Source organism: Stomoxys calcitrans, chromosome 2, assembly GCF_963082655.1.
Source record: "Stomoxys calcitrans chromosome 2, idStoCalc2.1, whole genome shotgun sequence".
NCBI lineage: Eukaryota > Metazoa > Arthropoda > Insecta > Diptera > Muscidae > Stomoxys > Stomoxys calcitrans.
In genome coordinates, this window is record NC_081553.1 from 96,646,660 (window position 1) to 96,664,169 (window position 17,510).

A 17,510-nucleotide genomic window follows, 5' to 3' on the forward strand; every position below is an offset into this window, starting at 1 on the left:
CCGGACGTGATCTGGCTAAAGAACTTCATGGGAGTCATTATGCCTGCGTTAATAGGTGCTGTGTAAATGACGAATATTCCAGGCGAGGTACCGTTTCCCAATGTAGGCAGAGAAACTAGAAAACGAGCGCATTGGGACTCGTCGCTTCGTTCCTTATATTAGAGAACATAATAAGGGAACTGAATCTAGAATCAGAAACAGAATCAAGTGGAATCTATAGCTGCCGCAACACTTGACTTGCACTGCTACTTAAAAAAAAGCTCGCGCAGGGGAGGGCTTAATGATTCTCTGGCACGATCTGCGCCTATTATCGGATCATTCCTGGCCAGTACGCAGGCCGGTACGTTTCCCATCACCCCTAAAGGCCCGCAAACTTAGCAGACCCTGATAGCCTTTCCCGTAGTTCAAAGGATCTCTTTGCATCGATTCTGCCATATTGACAGAGTGATACGCCCCCGGCGCTTTAGCATCGACACCGTGAAGACCTCCGCATGAAAGACGCTGAACCTTTTAAAAACCTATATGATACCAAGGAATTCAATGAAGACTCCTGCCCCGGTGTCGCCTTCCATTTATACAAAAGATTGTGGGAAACGCGAGGGCCTACCTTAGGGTTGAATCCCTAGCTTGTCCGCAGTTCGTCCGCTTGAAAGAGAAAGTCCAATAATTGAGTCACTATGAGCGGAGTGATTTGGTCTGTAAGACCTTAAGACTCTGAACAGGGATCAGAGAAGCTTATTCTAGGGATAGAGGACACAAATGTGACCATCCGCCCTTAACTCCTCCTTGTCATCGCACACCCTGCAGAAGTTTGCATTTCCCAGTGAACAGCGCGACGTCAAAGACTCCTCGTTGCAATGACCAGTCAATACTCCTATCAGCAGTCCGTAGTCATGAATCTTCACCCCAGATCGTCGGTCGGTACTTTCTCCACCAGCACTCGATGCCCCGGGACCCAGCAGAGCCTGATAAACTTTCCTATGGTTCAAAGGAGCTCTTTGCATCTTCTAACCCATTTTGACCTTAGATGGCCTAGCGCCGGAGACTTCAGCTCCGCCATCGTGACAGACATATGGCTTCCGCATCGATATCGTCTTCAGTGCCTTCAGAACCACGATGACCATCGACTGAAATTCACTTCACCCGTCCAAAACCCGATATGATTCCATGGAATTCAATGTAGACTCTTGTCCCAGTGTCGCGAGAAATGCGAGGTTCAAACTTAAGGTTGAATCCCTAGCCCTAGCCCTAATCAGCATACAGTGTTTGCTGATATCAGCAGACTAATTTTTCTGAGTGTGTATGTGGACGGAACAAATTTTTACCCTACTGCCATATACCCTTCATTTTAATATCATATTGCCATTATTGGCATGTCAACTTAGGTATAAGGCGAATTTTCAGCCACTTGTTAAATTTTTGAATGTTACGTTCGTACTCTACTCCTAAAACCATTTCATTTAGACCCAGATTTTTTTAAAATCGGCAACATGTCCTTTTTAGCTGTTTTGGAGGCCCTTGAGATTGTTGGTCCAATATTTTAATGTCAAATTCCTACTCTATTCTCAAATATCTTGGATTTGAGCCCTATATTCTCATAGTAAGCCTAAGGGCCAAACTCTCTGAAAGTTAAATCCATATTTCAAAGTAAGGTTCGTATTCTACTTGTAATACCCTCATTGTCATGATAGGTGGTTTAAGGAAAAAGGATGACCCCCCACTTGACGTCATATTTTTATATCAGATTCGTTCTGCCTTCCATTCGAGACCCCATATTACTACAATAGATACCGCTACATGTCCCTTTGGGTTGTCCAGTGGCAGGGCAATCCCTCACACAACCCCCTTCTGATATCTTCTTCTTCTATTATATAAAAATGAAATTGTTGCACTTTGTTTGTCTGTTCCGTATAGACTCAAAAACGGCTGAACCGATTTTCATGAAACTTTCACAGATGGTAGAGTTTGAACTTCCGATGAAAATTATTTTTTTATATCCGAAGGAGCGCACCCACCCCCTTACCCTAATTTTTTTTAAGCGAAATTTGTAGGTCACCTTATGGTAACCCAAAAACACGAAATTGGTATAAAACTTTAGGGTCATAAAACCTGGGGGGATACCCCATCCTAAAACCCACCCGAACGGATATGTTCAACGATTGCGACAATATGGGTATCCAATAAAAGGTATTTGAAAGTAGAATAAGAATTTGGTATACAAATTTCACCCTAATTGTTTAGGTATCAAATGAAAGGTGTTCGGAAGTTGAGTACACATCTGTTATAAGAATTTGGTCCAAGGTGTCCTCCCCATCCTTAAAAACCTTCGAAACGGGCATGAATGAAAGGTCTTTGGGAGCTGACTACGAAGCTGGTATACACATTTGGTAGAGTCCGGGACCGGCCCAACCACTAAATATCCTTAAATATGACGTGTAGTTCGACCGGGATAATGACAATATGGGGCTCAACTGAAAGATATTGGAGACTAGAGCACGAATCTTATATGTTGGCGTCCACCTCAACCACAAAAATACCCCCATACTGAATATATTTATCGACCATAGCAATATAAGGCTCAAATGAATAGAATAGAGCACTAAAATGATATCCACATTGGGGTAAAATACCTCAAAAGCCGTACCAGCACGCCAAAACAGAACATATTTCCTGACTGTGCCAGTATATGAAAGAAGACATAGTTGAGCGGGCCCTGTCCAACTAGTTGACATAAAAAGTGCACTCTTTTCATCATATGATCATTTTAAACCATCTGAATATTGCAAGTAAATCTAAGTCTATACGAACATATAAACCTTCAAAAAGATTTTTGAGACCCATCACATAATGTAAGCAAAAATACCGCACCAATTTGCTGTGTCTCTGCTTCTTCTTCTTTTATTGAAAATTTAATCCCTTATTTTCATGAATTTTCTTTTCGGAAAATTAGTTTTCATATATATTTGTCGCTTCTCCAGAAAAAAATCTTTCGATTCATTCAGCGGTTTGGCAGTAATACATACCACAACCCCGATTTTATAAAACACACCTACTGCATATGATTTGTAGTTATAAAATTGTTTGTATTGTTGTGCAGGCTCCGAAAATATATACAAACAACAACAAAAATGCAAATGCCTCGCACGCCTTAAGGAATTGGCTGACCTACATGCCAAGTAAGTGATACTCTTTCTCTCGCACCATTTGTTTCCTTTACTCTCACCACTAACACTCCCTCCTATGGCCTGCATTCATATAACAACAATTTGCTATGTTTATGTTTTTTCTTCTTTTATTGAAATTTAATTCCTCATTTTCATTGCTTTTCTTTAAGGAAAATTAATAATACCCTACACATTACTGTGCCTAGAGATGAAGCCTATTGAAATTGGAAAAAATTGGTTCGGATTTGGATATAGCTCCCATATAAATGTTCGTCCGATTTGCAGTAATAATGCAATAAAATGGTCATTTGTTAACCGATTCTCTCGAAATTTTGCAAGAAGGATTTTCTCTTGACTCTAGAAATTACTAATGAATTTCATGGAAATTGGTTCAGATTTAGATATAGCTCTCACCTATGTATATATCGCCCGATTTTAACTTCTAGACTCACAGCAAGCGCATTTATTGACCAATCTTGCCAAATTTTGCACAACGCTTTCCTCAATAACTACTACAATATTTGAGAAGTTTGGTCGAAATCGATTTAGATTTAGATATAGCTTATTACAATAAACTGCTCATTTGTTAACGGATTTTTTTCGAAATTTGGCAGGAATGATTTTCTTAAGACTCTCGACATTAATGGTGAATTGCATAGATATCGGCCCAGATTTAGATATAGCTGTCATATATGTATATCACCCGATTTTCACTCCAAGAGCCAGTGCAAGCGCATTATTTACCAAACTTGCCAATATTTTGAACAACGCTTTCCTCGACGACTTTTACAATATCTGGGAAGTTTGCCCGAAATCGGTTCAGATTTAGATATAGCTTCCATATATATGTTCGTCAGATTTTGACTAATTTGCAATAATGTTGTCATTTGTCAACCGTAGGTATTACAGCTTGAACTTGTTTTCTCGAAATGTGATATGGATTGTTTAATAACCCATCTGAAAATATCCGACGAGGTCCATGAAAATTGGTTCAGAATTGGATATAACCCACATTGTACTTATTGGGTAGGTGCAGGGTATTATACAGTCGGCACCGCCCGAATTTTGCCCTTCCTTACAGGTTCTCATATATATTCGTCGGTGATATATCTTTCGATTGATATCAATTTTATTAAAATCCATTCTACCGTATGGCCGTAAAATGTACCACAAAACCGACTTATAGAACCCTCGGTCGTTTAAAAATATAAATATATTTTAATAAAAAATTTGATATCAAATCTCTCTGAAACCATTCCTAAAAAATCGATTTCGCATCAACGGGTTTGCCCTTTGGCTTGAAATGAAGTGTGTATGACATATATAATTATTTTTACATTTGTACTCTCATCTCAAATCGATGGAAATTTTTGATTATATAGCATTATTGTATTGGCATGCATGTGAATGTACAATAGATTGTGATAATATATTCTTCAGTTTATAAAAGTTAAATATTTATTAGATAATAATACTTTAAAAAATTTGCAAAAGAAAGTTAGTTTTATATCCAACACCATTAAAGGGGGTCAATCGCAATATTCTTCCCATTTTTTTAATATAATTTATACAATATTTGGGATTTTAATTCAGGTTCCGGAATTATTAGAGTGATTAGTTACAAACTGAAACTATACTCGAAATATAAATAGCACCTTTTGCACCATGCTAATGTGAAGAATGTTCTAACAACTATACGAATAAAAACTTCTTCTTAAAGAGCTGTTGCGCTGCCGTTCGGGCTCGGCTATAAAAAGCAAGCCCCTTATCACTGAGCTTAAGCTTGAATCGGACATCACTCACTGATATGTGAGAAAATTGCCCCTTTTTCTTAATGGAATATTCATGGGCAAATTTGCATACGAATATGAAGTAGACGGAAAACTTTCATCATATCCCCTGTGTTGTGATGGTTGACCTTTTTATTTGATTCTTTTTTGGTTTGTTCGGCTCAACCTTAATATTTTGACCATGGTTGAAAAAACAGACTCACAAGCCGAGTGACTACGGCACCTAGGATATATAGACTACCGAAAATCCACAAAGCAGGAATGCGTCTAAGACCTATCTGCTCATCCATAAATTCTCCCACATATGGACTATCTAAATATTTGACTAACATATTGAACAATTTGACAACGGATTCACAGTATAACATTAAGGATGTAATCCAGTTTAGAAACAGGGTCAACGATCAAACTACCGACAATACGGAGATACTCGTTTCATTTGATATTATCTCCCTATTTCCAAGCGTACTACTAAATTTGGCGATTAGGTTGATAATGAATGTATATATTCATAGAGATGCTTTCCTTGTGCATAAATGACTCCAGGTATTTTACATACATTGACAAAATATATGAGCAAAGAAAAGGCATGCCAATGGGATCCCCAGTGTCACCGATTATTGCAGACATCATAATGGAGGAATTGCTAAATGTGACAATGAAGAAATTAACCAAAAAACCAAGACTATTGACGAAATATGTAGACGATATTTTCTGTGTGATTAAAAAAACAAATGGAAAATACACTCCGAGAACTGAATTCATTTGACAAACAAATCCAGTTTACAATGGAACATGAGAGCGTGAACAAATTACCATATCTGGACAACATGGTTTATAGACAGCAAAACAAGCTAAAACTAAACTGCTACCAAAAGGATACGGCGTCAGAGAGATTAATTAATTTCCACTCGAAACATCCACGACGGATAAAGATTAATACAGCAACAAATTTCATAGAGAGGGTTTTTAAAATCAGAGTCACCATTTTTTACAACGAGAACGAGAGGAAATACGACAAATCCTCAGCTTAAATGGTTTTCCAAACAACACTATAAACAATCTCATCAAATACCCAAAAGAAAAATCTTCCAACACGGAAAAGGAAAAATCGCCAAAGATATTCAAATCTACAACTTACATCCCTAGCTTTTCGGAACGCCTAGAAAACTCGGATATATACGACGAGAAAAACTACAGATTTTTTAAAAGCAACAACACAACGACAGAGCATTTAAAAGCAACAACACCGTAGGCAATCTCTTTAGCAGAACAAAGAATAAAATTGATAAAGAAAATAAGTCTAATGTAGTTTATAACATACAATGTAATGGAAATGAGAGTAACTCATGGCCAATGGCATATGTAGACACCACAAGCGCAAAACTAAAAACTCGAATTTCGGCCCACAAATCGGACCAAAAACTGTCTCGCAAACCCATAGAACAAAAGACGGACCGCTCACTGCAGCTTGACAGGACCCATTCCAAACCTTAAGGACGTAGAAATTTTGACACATGAAAACAATTACAAACGCAGATACATGTTAGAAATGTTACATATAATTAACACCTCCTTCTGACAAACGGATAAACTTAAAGGCAGACACAGACCACTGTGCACAGATTTATAGGAGTTTGATACATAAGTATAGGCAATAGAGATAGAAAGAGCTTTAGTATACGTTTTACATTGTTAGAAGAAAGTCGTTTGAAATTGTTAAGAATAATGAATTTATTGAAAAAAAAAGAAAAATATTTGCCTTTTGTTTTGTATATTAATGTATAAATGTATAAAAATTTCAGTGAAATTCCCTGAGCAAGTAAACCGATGATTTTCGAAATATTAGATTTTTTAATAATAAAACAATTTTCAAAAACAAAAACATCAGTTTTTTAACAATTGTTTTCATGACCTCGAGCCGAACAAACTAAAAAATTACTTTCATCATATCTATAATCAATTTGTATTCATGACCAATTGACCAGGAGTATGTTATTAGACAGGGGACATTATTTTCTTTATTTTTTGAAAAGGAAATAGTACATAACACCATTGGTAGACGTTTCTGAGATTGTGAAACTCATTCTCATTACTATTAGGAATAATGCCCGCTTATCCAACAGAAATTACACTCAATTGGAGTTCACAATAATGTTGAAAATTCATGATGGTGGTGGATATAAGAAGTTCGAATTGTCCGAACTTAGTGCCGCATTTACTTATTTCTTATATATTTGTGAGTTTAAACATGCATTAATAGTTAGAATAATACATATATTTAATTAATTTATAATTTAGATTACTGAGTGAGGGGGGAGTAGCGGAAAATATAGAACTTTTACAATACCAATACATTGCTTGATTATTATAGAAGATTAATCACATACTTTTTGTAATGGCCTACTGATGAATGATGTATGATAATAAGAAGTAACTAATTTCAAGGATATTTAAAAAATTCTTGAAATTGATTACATTTTTATGCAAGACTTACTTAACGGTGACAATAACGAACTGGGATCTACACAAAAGGCACAAAAAGCATGGAAAAAATCAACCAGCTCCTGTAGTCCAGCATTTTTCACCATATCTTGTAGATATTTTTTGGTGCGTTGACTGGCATGCCTCAGAAGGCGTGATAGGATTTTTTGACATTGACTGCGAAGAAAATCGGCAGGAGGACCTCGAACGCCTGAAAAGAAAGAAAGAGAAAAGAAAAAAACAAAAAAAAACAGTTACAGAATTGATTGAATTTTTGATCCATAATAACCATAAGGACCTTTCATTTTCCTACATACCTTCATTGCATCCATTGTGACATCCTAAAACTTGTAATGCTCGCTTTATAATACCCATTGATATCTCGTGAGCATGTTCACCCAATTTTAATACTCCCATCTCCAATAAGAGTTCACATATATTGATGCCAGCCTCCAATACTCGCAGCGAGACCACTGTTAAATCTCTTTTAAAAACATTCAAAACTGCTAGAAGTACAATTTCATAGTCTATTCCACCATCACGTGTTATGTAAAATGAAGAACCCGGGGCTTCTGATTCATCCACGCCCGTGTAATCAATATGGGAATCAGTGTGAGAGCGTAGCATATGACTTCGAAAACGAGAGCTCACATTACAGGTGCTGCTTGTTATGCCAGCCATACTACCATTGTGGAAGCCATTCATGCCAGTCATTCCTCCACCCATGCTGCCACCACTGCTCATTGCATCCAGTTGCGAATCGATAGAACCCTAAAATGAAAAGTAAAAATAGTACTTAAGAAATAATTTAAAACGAAAAATTTCACATTCATTTTACTATTCGTTTTACAATTTCCAATTGTGAAAAGCTTTAAAAATTGCTGAATTCAACAAAAAAATTAAGAGTTACAGCGTTTTCGATCCTAAAAATGACTTTGAACATGTTAGGCCCAAAATTACTAGACTTTCATGATTTTGGTACTTTGAACTATTGCTTCAACCAGCGCCATTACGGAAAGAGCTTGACTTCACCAATTCAATAGTGTATTCAGAATTTCCAAGTTCGGAAATCTATGGAAGTAACAGCAATTTCATACTTACATATGTAGTTATTTTTTTGATCAGTTAGGCGACTTCCAATTTGGAAATTTTGCCCATGAACATTCCACTAAGCAACAGGGGCAAACTTCTCACATATCAATGAGTGCAGTCTGATTCAAGTTTAATGATAAGGGGCCTCCTTTTTATAGCCGAGTCCAAACGGCGTGCCGCAGTGCGACACCTCTTTGGAGAGAAGTAATACATGGCATAATACCACACAAATGTTGCCAGCATTAGGAGGGGAAAACCACCGCCGAAAATTTTTGCTGATGGTCTCGCCAGGATTCAAACCCAGGCGTTTAGCGTCATAGGCGGACATGCTAACCTCTGCGCTACGGTGGCCTCCAGTTATGCGACTTTGAGCTTGTTTTTTTGAAGAATACACACAGGAGTTGCGCTAAACGTTGTGCAAATTTTTGAAAAGATCGATTGATGAATGTTTTAGCAAAGGCCTTACAAGGGAAAACCGAGAGAAGGATTTTCTAAGAGCTGTAGAAAAGTTTTTCAAAAAAAAAAAAAAAACACATTTAATTCAGGAAAAAGCATGAAATCTTTATTTGAATCGATAGAACGGTTCATATAATTTAATGTTGGAAAATTATTTCATGCAAATGTTGACCGTGACTGCGCCTCAAATGGTCCATCAGCTTATTCCGATTTTGGCATACCCCTCCAACATTTCGGCCGGTATCTCACGAATAAATGCTTTAATGTTGTCTTCCATTGCGCCTATTGAAGCTGTCTTGTCTATATAGGTATGAGCTCTAACATAGCCCCCCAAAAATATTCTAAAGGCGTTAAATCGTGCGATCTAGGCGGTCAATTGTCTGGTCCCGAACGTGATATGAAATGTTAACCGAACTACCCTCTCAATAAGTCTATTGTGACGCGTGCTGTGTGGCATGTGGTACCGTCTTGTTGAAACAACATGTCATGCCAGTCAAGCTCTTGCATTTTGTTTGTTTCTCTTTCGAGACGAGCTGGATGATCGGAGATGCAAATGGAAAAGAAAAATCTTTGGTTAGAAGACTTTTCAACCATATAAGGTGTGATGGCTTCAAGGGCCGTGCGTTGGTATGTTGCATTTGAATCGTATTAATAGCGCATCTACGATACAACTACCACATTAACCAACTTATTAGCTGTACTTTTCCCAATGCATATATTTTTGTGTAATGACAAACATTTTATCTGTATCAAATTACACTACTTCCCTACAACACATGATTTTGTTCATCTGTTGGAAGTTGTATTGATGGCTTTTTGGTAAAAAAAATTGGATATCATCTCACTACAGCGCTCACCATTCACAGTTACTTTACGATTCGCATCATCTTTGAAGAAGTACGGTCCAATGGTGCCACCAGCCCATAAACCGCACCAAACTGTGACTTTTTCTGGATACATTGGTAGCTCTTGCAATGCTTCTGGCTGATCATCACTCTAAAATCGACAATTCTGCTTATTTACCTACCGATTGAGCCAAAAATGAACTTCGTCGCTGAAGAAGAAGAAGCGCGCGATGAACTTTCTTAACAGAGCATAATAAAATTCAATAATTTGCCAGCGTGACAAAACACGAAATGTGCGTGAGCTATTTAAACCACAAAAGATAATAGCTAAAAAATCACCCTTTAGTTATGTGTTTTGCATTTATAACCTGATATAGCTGCTATATAGAGTGCGCAATTCTTATCCGATTGGAATGAAATTTTGCACGACGTGTTTTATTATGATATCCAAGTATGGTTCAAATCGGTTCATAACCTGATATAGCTGTCATATAAACAGATCTGGGGACTTGACTTCTTGAGCTTCTAGAGGGCACAATTCCTATCCGATTTGGCTGAAATTTTGCAAGACGTTTTTTATTTTTACTTTCAACAACTGTGTCAAATAAGGTTCAAATCGGTTCATAACCTGATATAGCTGCCATATAAACCGAACTGGGATCTTGACTTCTTGAGCCTCTAGAGGTCGCAATTATTAACCGATTTGCCTAAAATTTTGTACGACGGATTCTCTTATGACCATCAACATACGTGGTCTGAATCGGTCTATAGCCCGATACAGCTCCCATATAAATCGATCTCTCTATTTTACTTCTTGAGCCCCCAAAGGGCGCAATTCTTATTCGAATTGGCTGACATTTTACACAGGTCTCCAACATATAATTTAATTGTGTTCCAAACCGGACCATATCTTGATATCACTCTAACAGCAGGACAAATATTTTCTTATATCCTTTTTTTGCCTAAGAAGAGGTGCCGGGAAAAGAACTCGACAAATGCGATCCATGGTGAAGGGTATATAAGATTCGGCCCGGCCGAACTTAGCACGCTTTTACTTGTTTTTATATCAATTATGCGATTTGAGCTTTTTATTGAAGAATCCACACAGGAGCTACGCTTAACCACATTTTTCGCCATAAACTTTACTGCTGTATACTTAACTCAAAAAAATTTTTCGCATCAAAAATTGAAAATTTTGGAAAGGTTACCCTCTTTGCTAAAAAAATGCAAAAAAAAACTAAAATGTTAAATTTTAAGGAATTTTGTTTATTGTACGATTGTTCTTCGAATTTCCAACAGCGCAATGCATGGAAATTTACTTAATTCGAAAAAATTAAGGAGTTACAGCGATTTTGACCTTATAAATCGGTATTTACGATTTTTTTCATAGACAACTTTGAAGTATAGCTTTAACCAGCACCATTATGGAAAGAGCTTTGCCTCACCAATCTAATGGTGTATTCAAAATTTCGAAAGTTCGAAAATCTAAGGAAGTTACAACAATTTTAAACTTACATGGTAATTTGTTTTTAATTTATAATTTATTATGCGATTTTGAGCTTGTTTTTTGAAGAGTCCATACAGGAGTTGCGCTAAACCGTAATTTTCGCCATAAACTTCACTGCTGTATACTCAAAATTTTGGAATGGTTACCCCTTTGCAATAAAAATATTCATAAGGATCTCGGCATTTCTTTTGTTAAAAATGAAATACGAAGATACAGCACGAATTACCTCACCCGACTAAGTAATCATTCAAACATTTTGGCAATTACACTCCTCGATGACACAAACGAAACACGACGACTGAAAAAACTTAATGTTCTTGACCATCCCTTCTCGTCCAATGCATGACAAAAAGGGATGGTCAAGAACATTAAGTTTTTTCAGTCGTCGTTGAAAAATTTGAAAACAAAAATGTAAATATATTAAGTTAAAGTATATATATTAATTATAAGCAATGCAATAACTTAAATGATTGCTAAGTTCAATGGGCCTTAGTATTCCTATTTGAATTTAATTTTATGAAAATTTGCTTTTTATTTCCTTTTGTAAATAGATCGCAAATAAAGAAAAGAAAAAAAATTAAAATTTTGGAATTTGATTTGATAAAAAAATGCAAAAAAAATGTAAAATTTTAGGGAATTTTGTTTATTGTGCGATTGTTCTTCGAATTGCAAATTGTGTAATGCTTGAAAATTTCCTAAATTCAAAAAAATTATGGAGTTACAGCGTTTTCGACATTAAAAGTGACCTTGAAGATAAGCCCAAAATAGATGAATTTTTACGATTTTTTCATAGACAATTTTAAAGTATGGTGTCAACCAGTACCATTACAGAAAGGGCTTTACTTCTCTAATCTTATGGTGTATTCAGTAATTTCACTCTCACTCCTAAGAAGCCCATTTATTGGAGGACCAATGATTGAGTTCATCCAGATAAAACTCCACCGAAGCGATACAGCTACTCACAGCTACTCTTCAAGGGCAAGATTCATATTGCCTTAATTCAATAGCCATGGACGACTCGAAACAGAGTTTCTTGACTAAACCATATCAACTATCAATTATTCTATGGTAACAATGGTTTTCGGCCAAGGATCCGTGTTATTTGTTATAAAAATTTAAATTATATATTTTCCCCAGAATTGTCAAAGTTGGAGGAGGTGGAGCATACCTTGCATTACTTTAGCTGTCTTTCGACTCTCCAACATCGCCACACATGTCGGAGCTGCAACGGTTGGTGAGGAAAGCAAATCAGACAGGATATGAGGTACTATTATGCTGAACAGGAATCAAACGGTCTGATAGAGAACATTGTACTCAGTCAAGAGAGAGTTCAGGGACCATGATGGAGGGTCTGACATTGTCGGACGTGGATCTGGGGTATCACTATTGTCCCAGCTCCGTTGCCTATAAAGTCAAAACCCGCAAATCATGGGCAGCAAGAAGCCTCTCCATCCGTGAAAATGCAGGATTCCGTCACGTCGAGTTTGCCATCACCAAAGGGTCAGTAACCGACAACGTCAACCACGTCGGATCTGCAACAGTTTGTGAGGAAAGCAAATCAGACGGGAAATGAGGTGCTAATGGGGCGCGATGCGAACTCTCACCACATTTCGTGGGGCCACACCCTGGCAGAATTCTTGAATACTTACGACCTGATAACACTTAATATTGGTAACACCGCTACCATGGTTACTAAGATTAGGGAGGAGCTTTTAGATGTGACAATATGTTCGGAAAATCTGCTAGATGAGGTTCAGGATTGGATGGTCTCCAAGGACCACTCCTTCTCTGACCATCGTTACATTAGGTTAAGAATAGCACGGCCAGCGCCGAATCCGATAAGCTTCCGTAGTAAGTTGAAAACCAACTGGACAAAATTCGGTAGACTACTCAGAAGAAGAATTGGGCAAGATAATTCAGATTGTCCAAGCATAGAAGACATTGACGACAATGTTAACAGGATTACAACTGCAATAGTGGGGTCTTTCGAAGATAGTTGTCCTCTTTGAGAAAGGAAATCACCCAAAGAAAAACCCTACATGACCGGGAAGATTCGTAGACTTTACAACAGAGGACATCGTATAATGCGGATGTTTGTTGGGATGTGTACTACATACGGCTCAAGGAATACAATAAGATTACCAGAGCGGCAAAAGGTGCCTCCTGAATGCTTTTCAGCGAAAAAGTTTCTCTTAAAAACCCATGTCCAAACTGAAACGTTAGTAGACGACATGGGAGTGAGAGCAGAGGCAACGGACATTTTGAGGCTATTGATGAAAACGCATTTTTTAAAGGATACGACGAAACTCACGGAGACACCGGAATCTTGGAATAATGAGGTTGATCGAAGGGTTATCATAACGGAATTTATGTCACCCAGACCTGATGGATATTTCCGGCGTTACTTCAAAAGGAGGGGGACTATCTGACGCCTCATATGGTCACTATTTTCACAGCGTGCCTAGGACTTGCATATATTCCAAAAGCCTGGCAGGAGGCAAGCGTGGTATTTATACACAAGCCCGGCAAGGCAAATTATGCGACACCAAAGGCCTACAGACCTATAATCCTTACGTCCTTTCGTCCGTACGTCCTTTCTACTCAAAACCATAAGACGTAAGACATCCAGCGAACTGCTCAAATTCAAACAGCATGCCTATGTCAAGGGATTGTCGGTGGAGACTGCCCTGCACGAGTTTGTGCATAAAATTTAAGAATCCTTCGATGCCAAGACGTACACACTGGTGGTTAGCATAGACATCGAGGGGGCATTTAATAATGTGCAGACCGACACGTTGATCCAATCCTTAGTATTCCAATCCAGTATCGGGTGGAACCGGTCCTTAGAGTCTGAATAAACCATATGCTAAGGAACAGTTTGATAAATTGCGGGTCCCATGACATAAATGTAAGGGAGAAAGTGTCACAAGGCACGCCACAGGGTGGCATTTTATCGCCACTCCTATGGGTGGCCACCATAAATGACCTATTACGGATGCTGACTGAGGAGGGATTTGAACCCTTCTGTATGCAGACGATGTTATAATACCATGCCCACTAGGCCTCTGGAGTCTATTCTATATATCCGAACCATTGACATTCAGATTATGTCTTAGGCAGCCACTGCAGCTATGAGACTTAAGGCGATGGGAGAATGGATTGAGGATGGCAGCAACTCATACCATCGCGGCATAAACGAGGCGACGATAGAAAACCTGGAAGGAAAGGAAGAGGTTTTCGATCGGATACCTTAGATGAGCCTTGAGGTCGAGTGCCAGGCGCTGCTGCCAGCGGCACAGTCTTGGACTGACGAAACCCTAGTATTGCCATCTGGAAGATTATGTTACACGGATGGATCAAAGCTAAAGGACAGAGTGGGCCTGGGGCGTCTGAATTGAGAACCCAGGGACTGAGAGCTGTTTTAGACTGCCTGACCATAACACGGTCCTGCAGGCGAAGATCCGGGTGATCACGGAATGCGTGAGGTAGTGTGGTGCTAACACGAGGACGTGGAGTGTGAACATGTTTACGGACAGTAATGGCTATAAGGGCAATAACAACCAGGACGGTAAGGTCACAAACAGTCTTGAAGTGTAAGGAGGAGATTAACGACTTCTCTGAGGATGGCACAATCCGAATGAAAAGGCAGACGATTTGGTGTGAAGGACAAGGGACTGCCGTCAATAAACTCGAACCCGAAGCCTTTCGGTTAAGGGCGTGGTCGACGAACGCCCACACTGTGGAACAGCGAAACAGTCGGTAGGACGGGGAAAATCCTAAGGGTGATCCGGATCGTATCGTAGTATAGCTTTTGGTATCATAACGGGACACATAGGACTAAGAGCTCACTTATGCGAAATTGGTGCGGCAAGTGATAGCATGTATAGGGTATGTGGGGAAGATAATGAGACGTTGTATCATTTCCTACGTCATTGCCCGGGTTTAGGGTTAAAAGACACCGGTACTTAGGAGCGGACACAATACCAGACATAAACCAACTTAGGGAAGTGGTATTGAAAACAATTAAGGTTTTGTCAGTAGCACGGTAACTAACTTCCCAACTTAAAATGATCTTCTTCGAGATTACTTTTTAGTTTTTTTTAACTCTCGCAACAAGCCGATTACTGGCTTAGGTGTATGTCGGAGGGGGATTAATATCCGCACCTTCTTTTTATCCTAACCTACAGCCGTTTCAAACTTAAATAGTTTTTTTTTTATTTTTTGAATACCAATTATGCCATTTTGAGCTTGTTATATCCACCACCGAAGGATGGGGGTATATTCATTTTGTCATTCCGTTTGCAACACATCGAAATATCCATTTCCGACCCTATAAAGTATATATATTCTTGATCAGCGTAAAAATCTAAGACGATCTAGACATGTCCGTCCGTCTGTCTGTTGAAATCACGCTACAGTCTTTAAAAATAGAGATATTGAGCTGAAATTTTGCACAGATTCTTTTTTTGTCCATAAGCAAGTTAAGTTCGAAGATATATCTATATCGGACTATATCTTGATATAGCCCCCATATAGACCGATCCGCCGATTAAGGGTCTTAGGCCAATAAAAGCCACATTTATTATCCAATTTTGCTGAAATTTGAGACAGTGAGTTGTGTTAGGCCTTCCAACATCCTTCGTCAATTTGGCCGAGATCGCTCCAAATTTGGATATAGCTGCCATATAGACCGATCTTCCGATTTAGGGTCTTAGGCCCATAAAAGCCACATTTATTATCCGATTGTGCTGAAATTTGGGACAGTGAGTTGTGTTAGGCCTTCCAACAGCCTTCGTCAATTTGGCCCCGATCGGTCCAGATTTGCATATAGCTGCCATATAGACCGATCCTCCGATTTAGGGTCTTGGGCTAATAAAAGCCACATTTATTATCCGATTTTGCTGAAATTTTGGACAATGAGTTGCGTTGAGCCCTTCGATATTCTTCATAAATTTGGCCGAGATCGGTGCAAATTTGGATATAGCTGCCATATAGACCGATCTTCCGATTTGGGGTCTTGGGCCCATAAAAGCCACATTTATTATCCGATTGTGCTGAAATTTGGGACAGTGAGTTGCGTCCGGCCCTTCCACATCCTTCGTCAATTTGGCCCCGATCGGTACAGATTTGCATATAGCTGCCATATATACCGATCCTCCGATTTAGGGTCTTGGGCCCATAAAAGCCACATTTATTATTCGATTCTGCTGAAATTTGGGACAGTGAGTTGCCTTACGCCCTTTGACACCTTTCATCTATTTGGCCCTGATCGGTTCAGATTTGGATATAGCTGCCATATAGTAACGCCTTTTTACTTGTTTTTTATCTTGGCACGCTGTCAAACTCGTTTATTTTTCCTACGACAGTCAAAAACTAATTCTTTTTTGTTTTGTTTGTTTTTGTGTTGTCTCTTGTTTTCTATTATTTGCAGAATGTCTGTTCCTACATGTCGCCTAACCAATTAGCGCCCTGAGGAAAAAAACAGAGGCCAAGTCGAAGACAGGTGATTTGCGGTGCAAGGTCTGCCTACAAGCGCACGTACTGCGTCGATGCCCTCGATTTAAAGACATGGACCTTGCCTAGTGACGCAAGATCGTTTTGCAATAAGCGCATTGTTTCAACTGGTTGTCAAAGTCACACAAGCGCGTAGACTGCGGAAGCCGGGAGTGGTGCCTTAAGTGCTGTGGCGAGCACCATACTTTGCTTCACCACAGTCCGACGAAAACAAATCCACGAGATCCCCACAATTCTGAGATCTCCAACCAAACAGTCATTTCCAGTCAACGCTCCAGTGAGCCCCAACGCAGGAATAAGAGGCAGGGCACTGCTACGCTCAACAATCGATATGAAGATGGGTTAAACAACGCTCCTATCCAGCCTTAATTCAACCGAACTAAAGGGCGCACCAATAAGAGGTCGCAAAATCGACGCAAACTACAAACTGTGGCAAAAACACAATGTTCTTGTGGTCATAACACTACTATAGGCCCAAGAAAATGCTTGTGCCAAATTTCAACCTGTACTTTTTACACAAATTAACATGGACCGACAGACAGACAGACGGACATAGCTAAATCAAATCAGAAAGACAATTTGAGTCGATCGGTATACTTACCCATGGGTCCATCTCTCTTCCTTCCGGGTGTTACAAAAAAATTCACTAAGTTATAAT

At 38.9% G+C, this 17,510-nt stretch overlaps 1 protein-coding gene across 15 annotated transcripts in view; it reads right to left on the reverse strand.

The window, feature by feature from the left end:
• Positions 1 to 17,510, reverse strand: part of LOC106095776 (protein unc-80 homolog) — a 97,351-nt gene that overhangs the window by 23,673 nt on the left and 56,168 nt on the right. For all 15 annotated transcript variants that reach the window (XM_059363282.1, XM_059363289.1, XM_059363283.1 and 12 more), the window contains 2 exons: positions 7,756 to 8,209; positions 7,452 to 7,649 (listed from right to left, as the gene is read on the reverse strand). In XM_059363282.1, the coding sequence (XP_059219265.1) occupies positions 7,452 to 7,649; positions 7,756 to 8,209 (652 nt within the window). The remainder of the gene's footprint in view (positions 1 to 7,451; positions 7,650 to 7,755; positions 8,210 to 17,510) is intronic.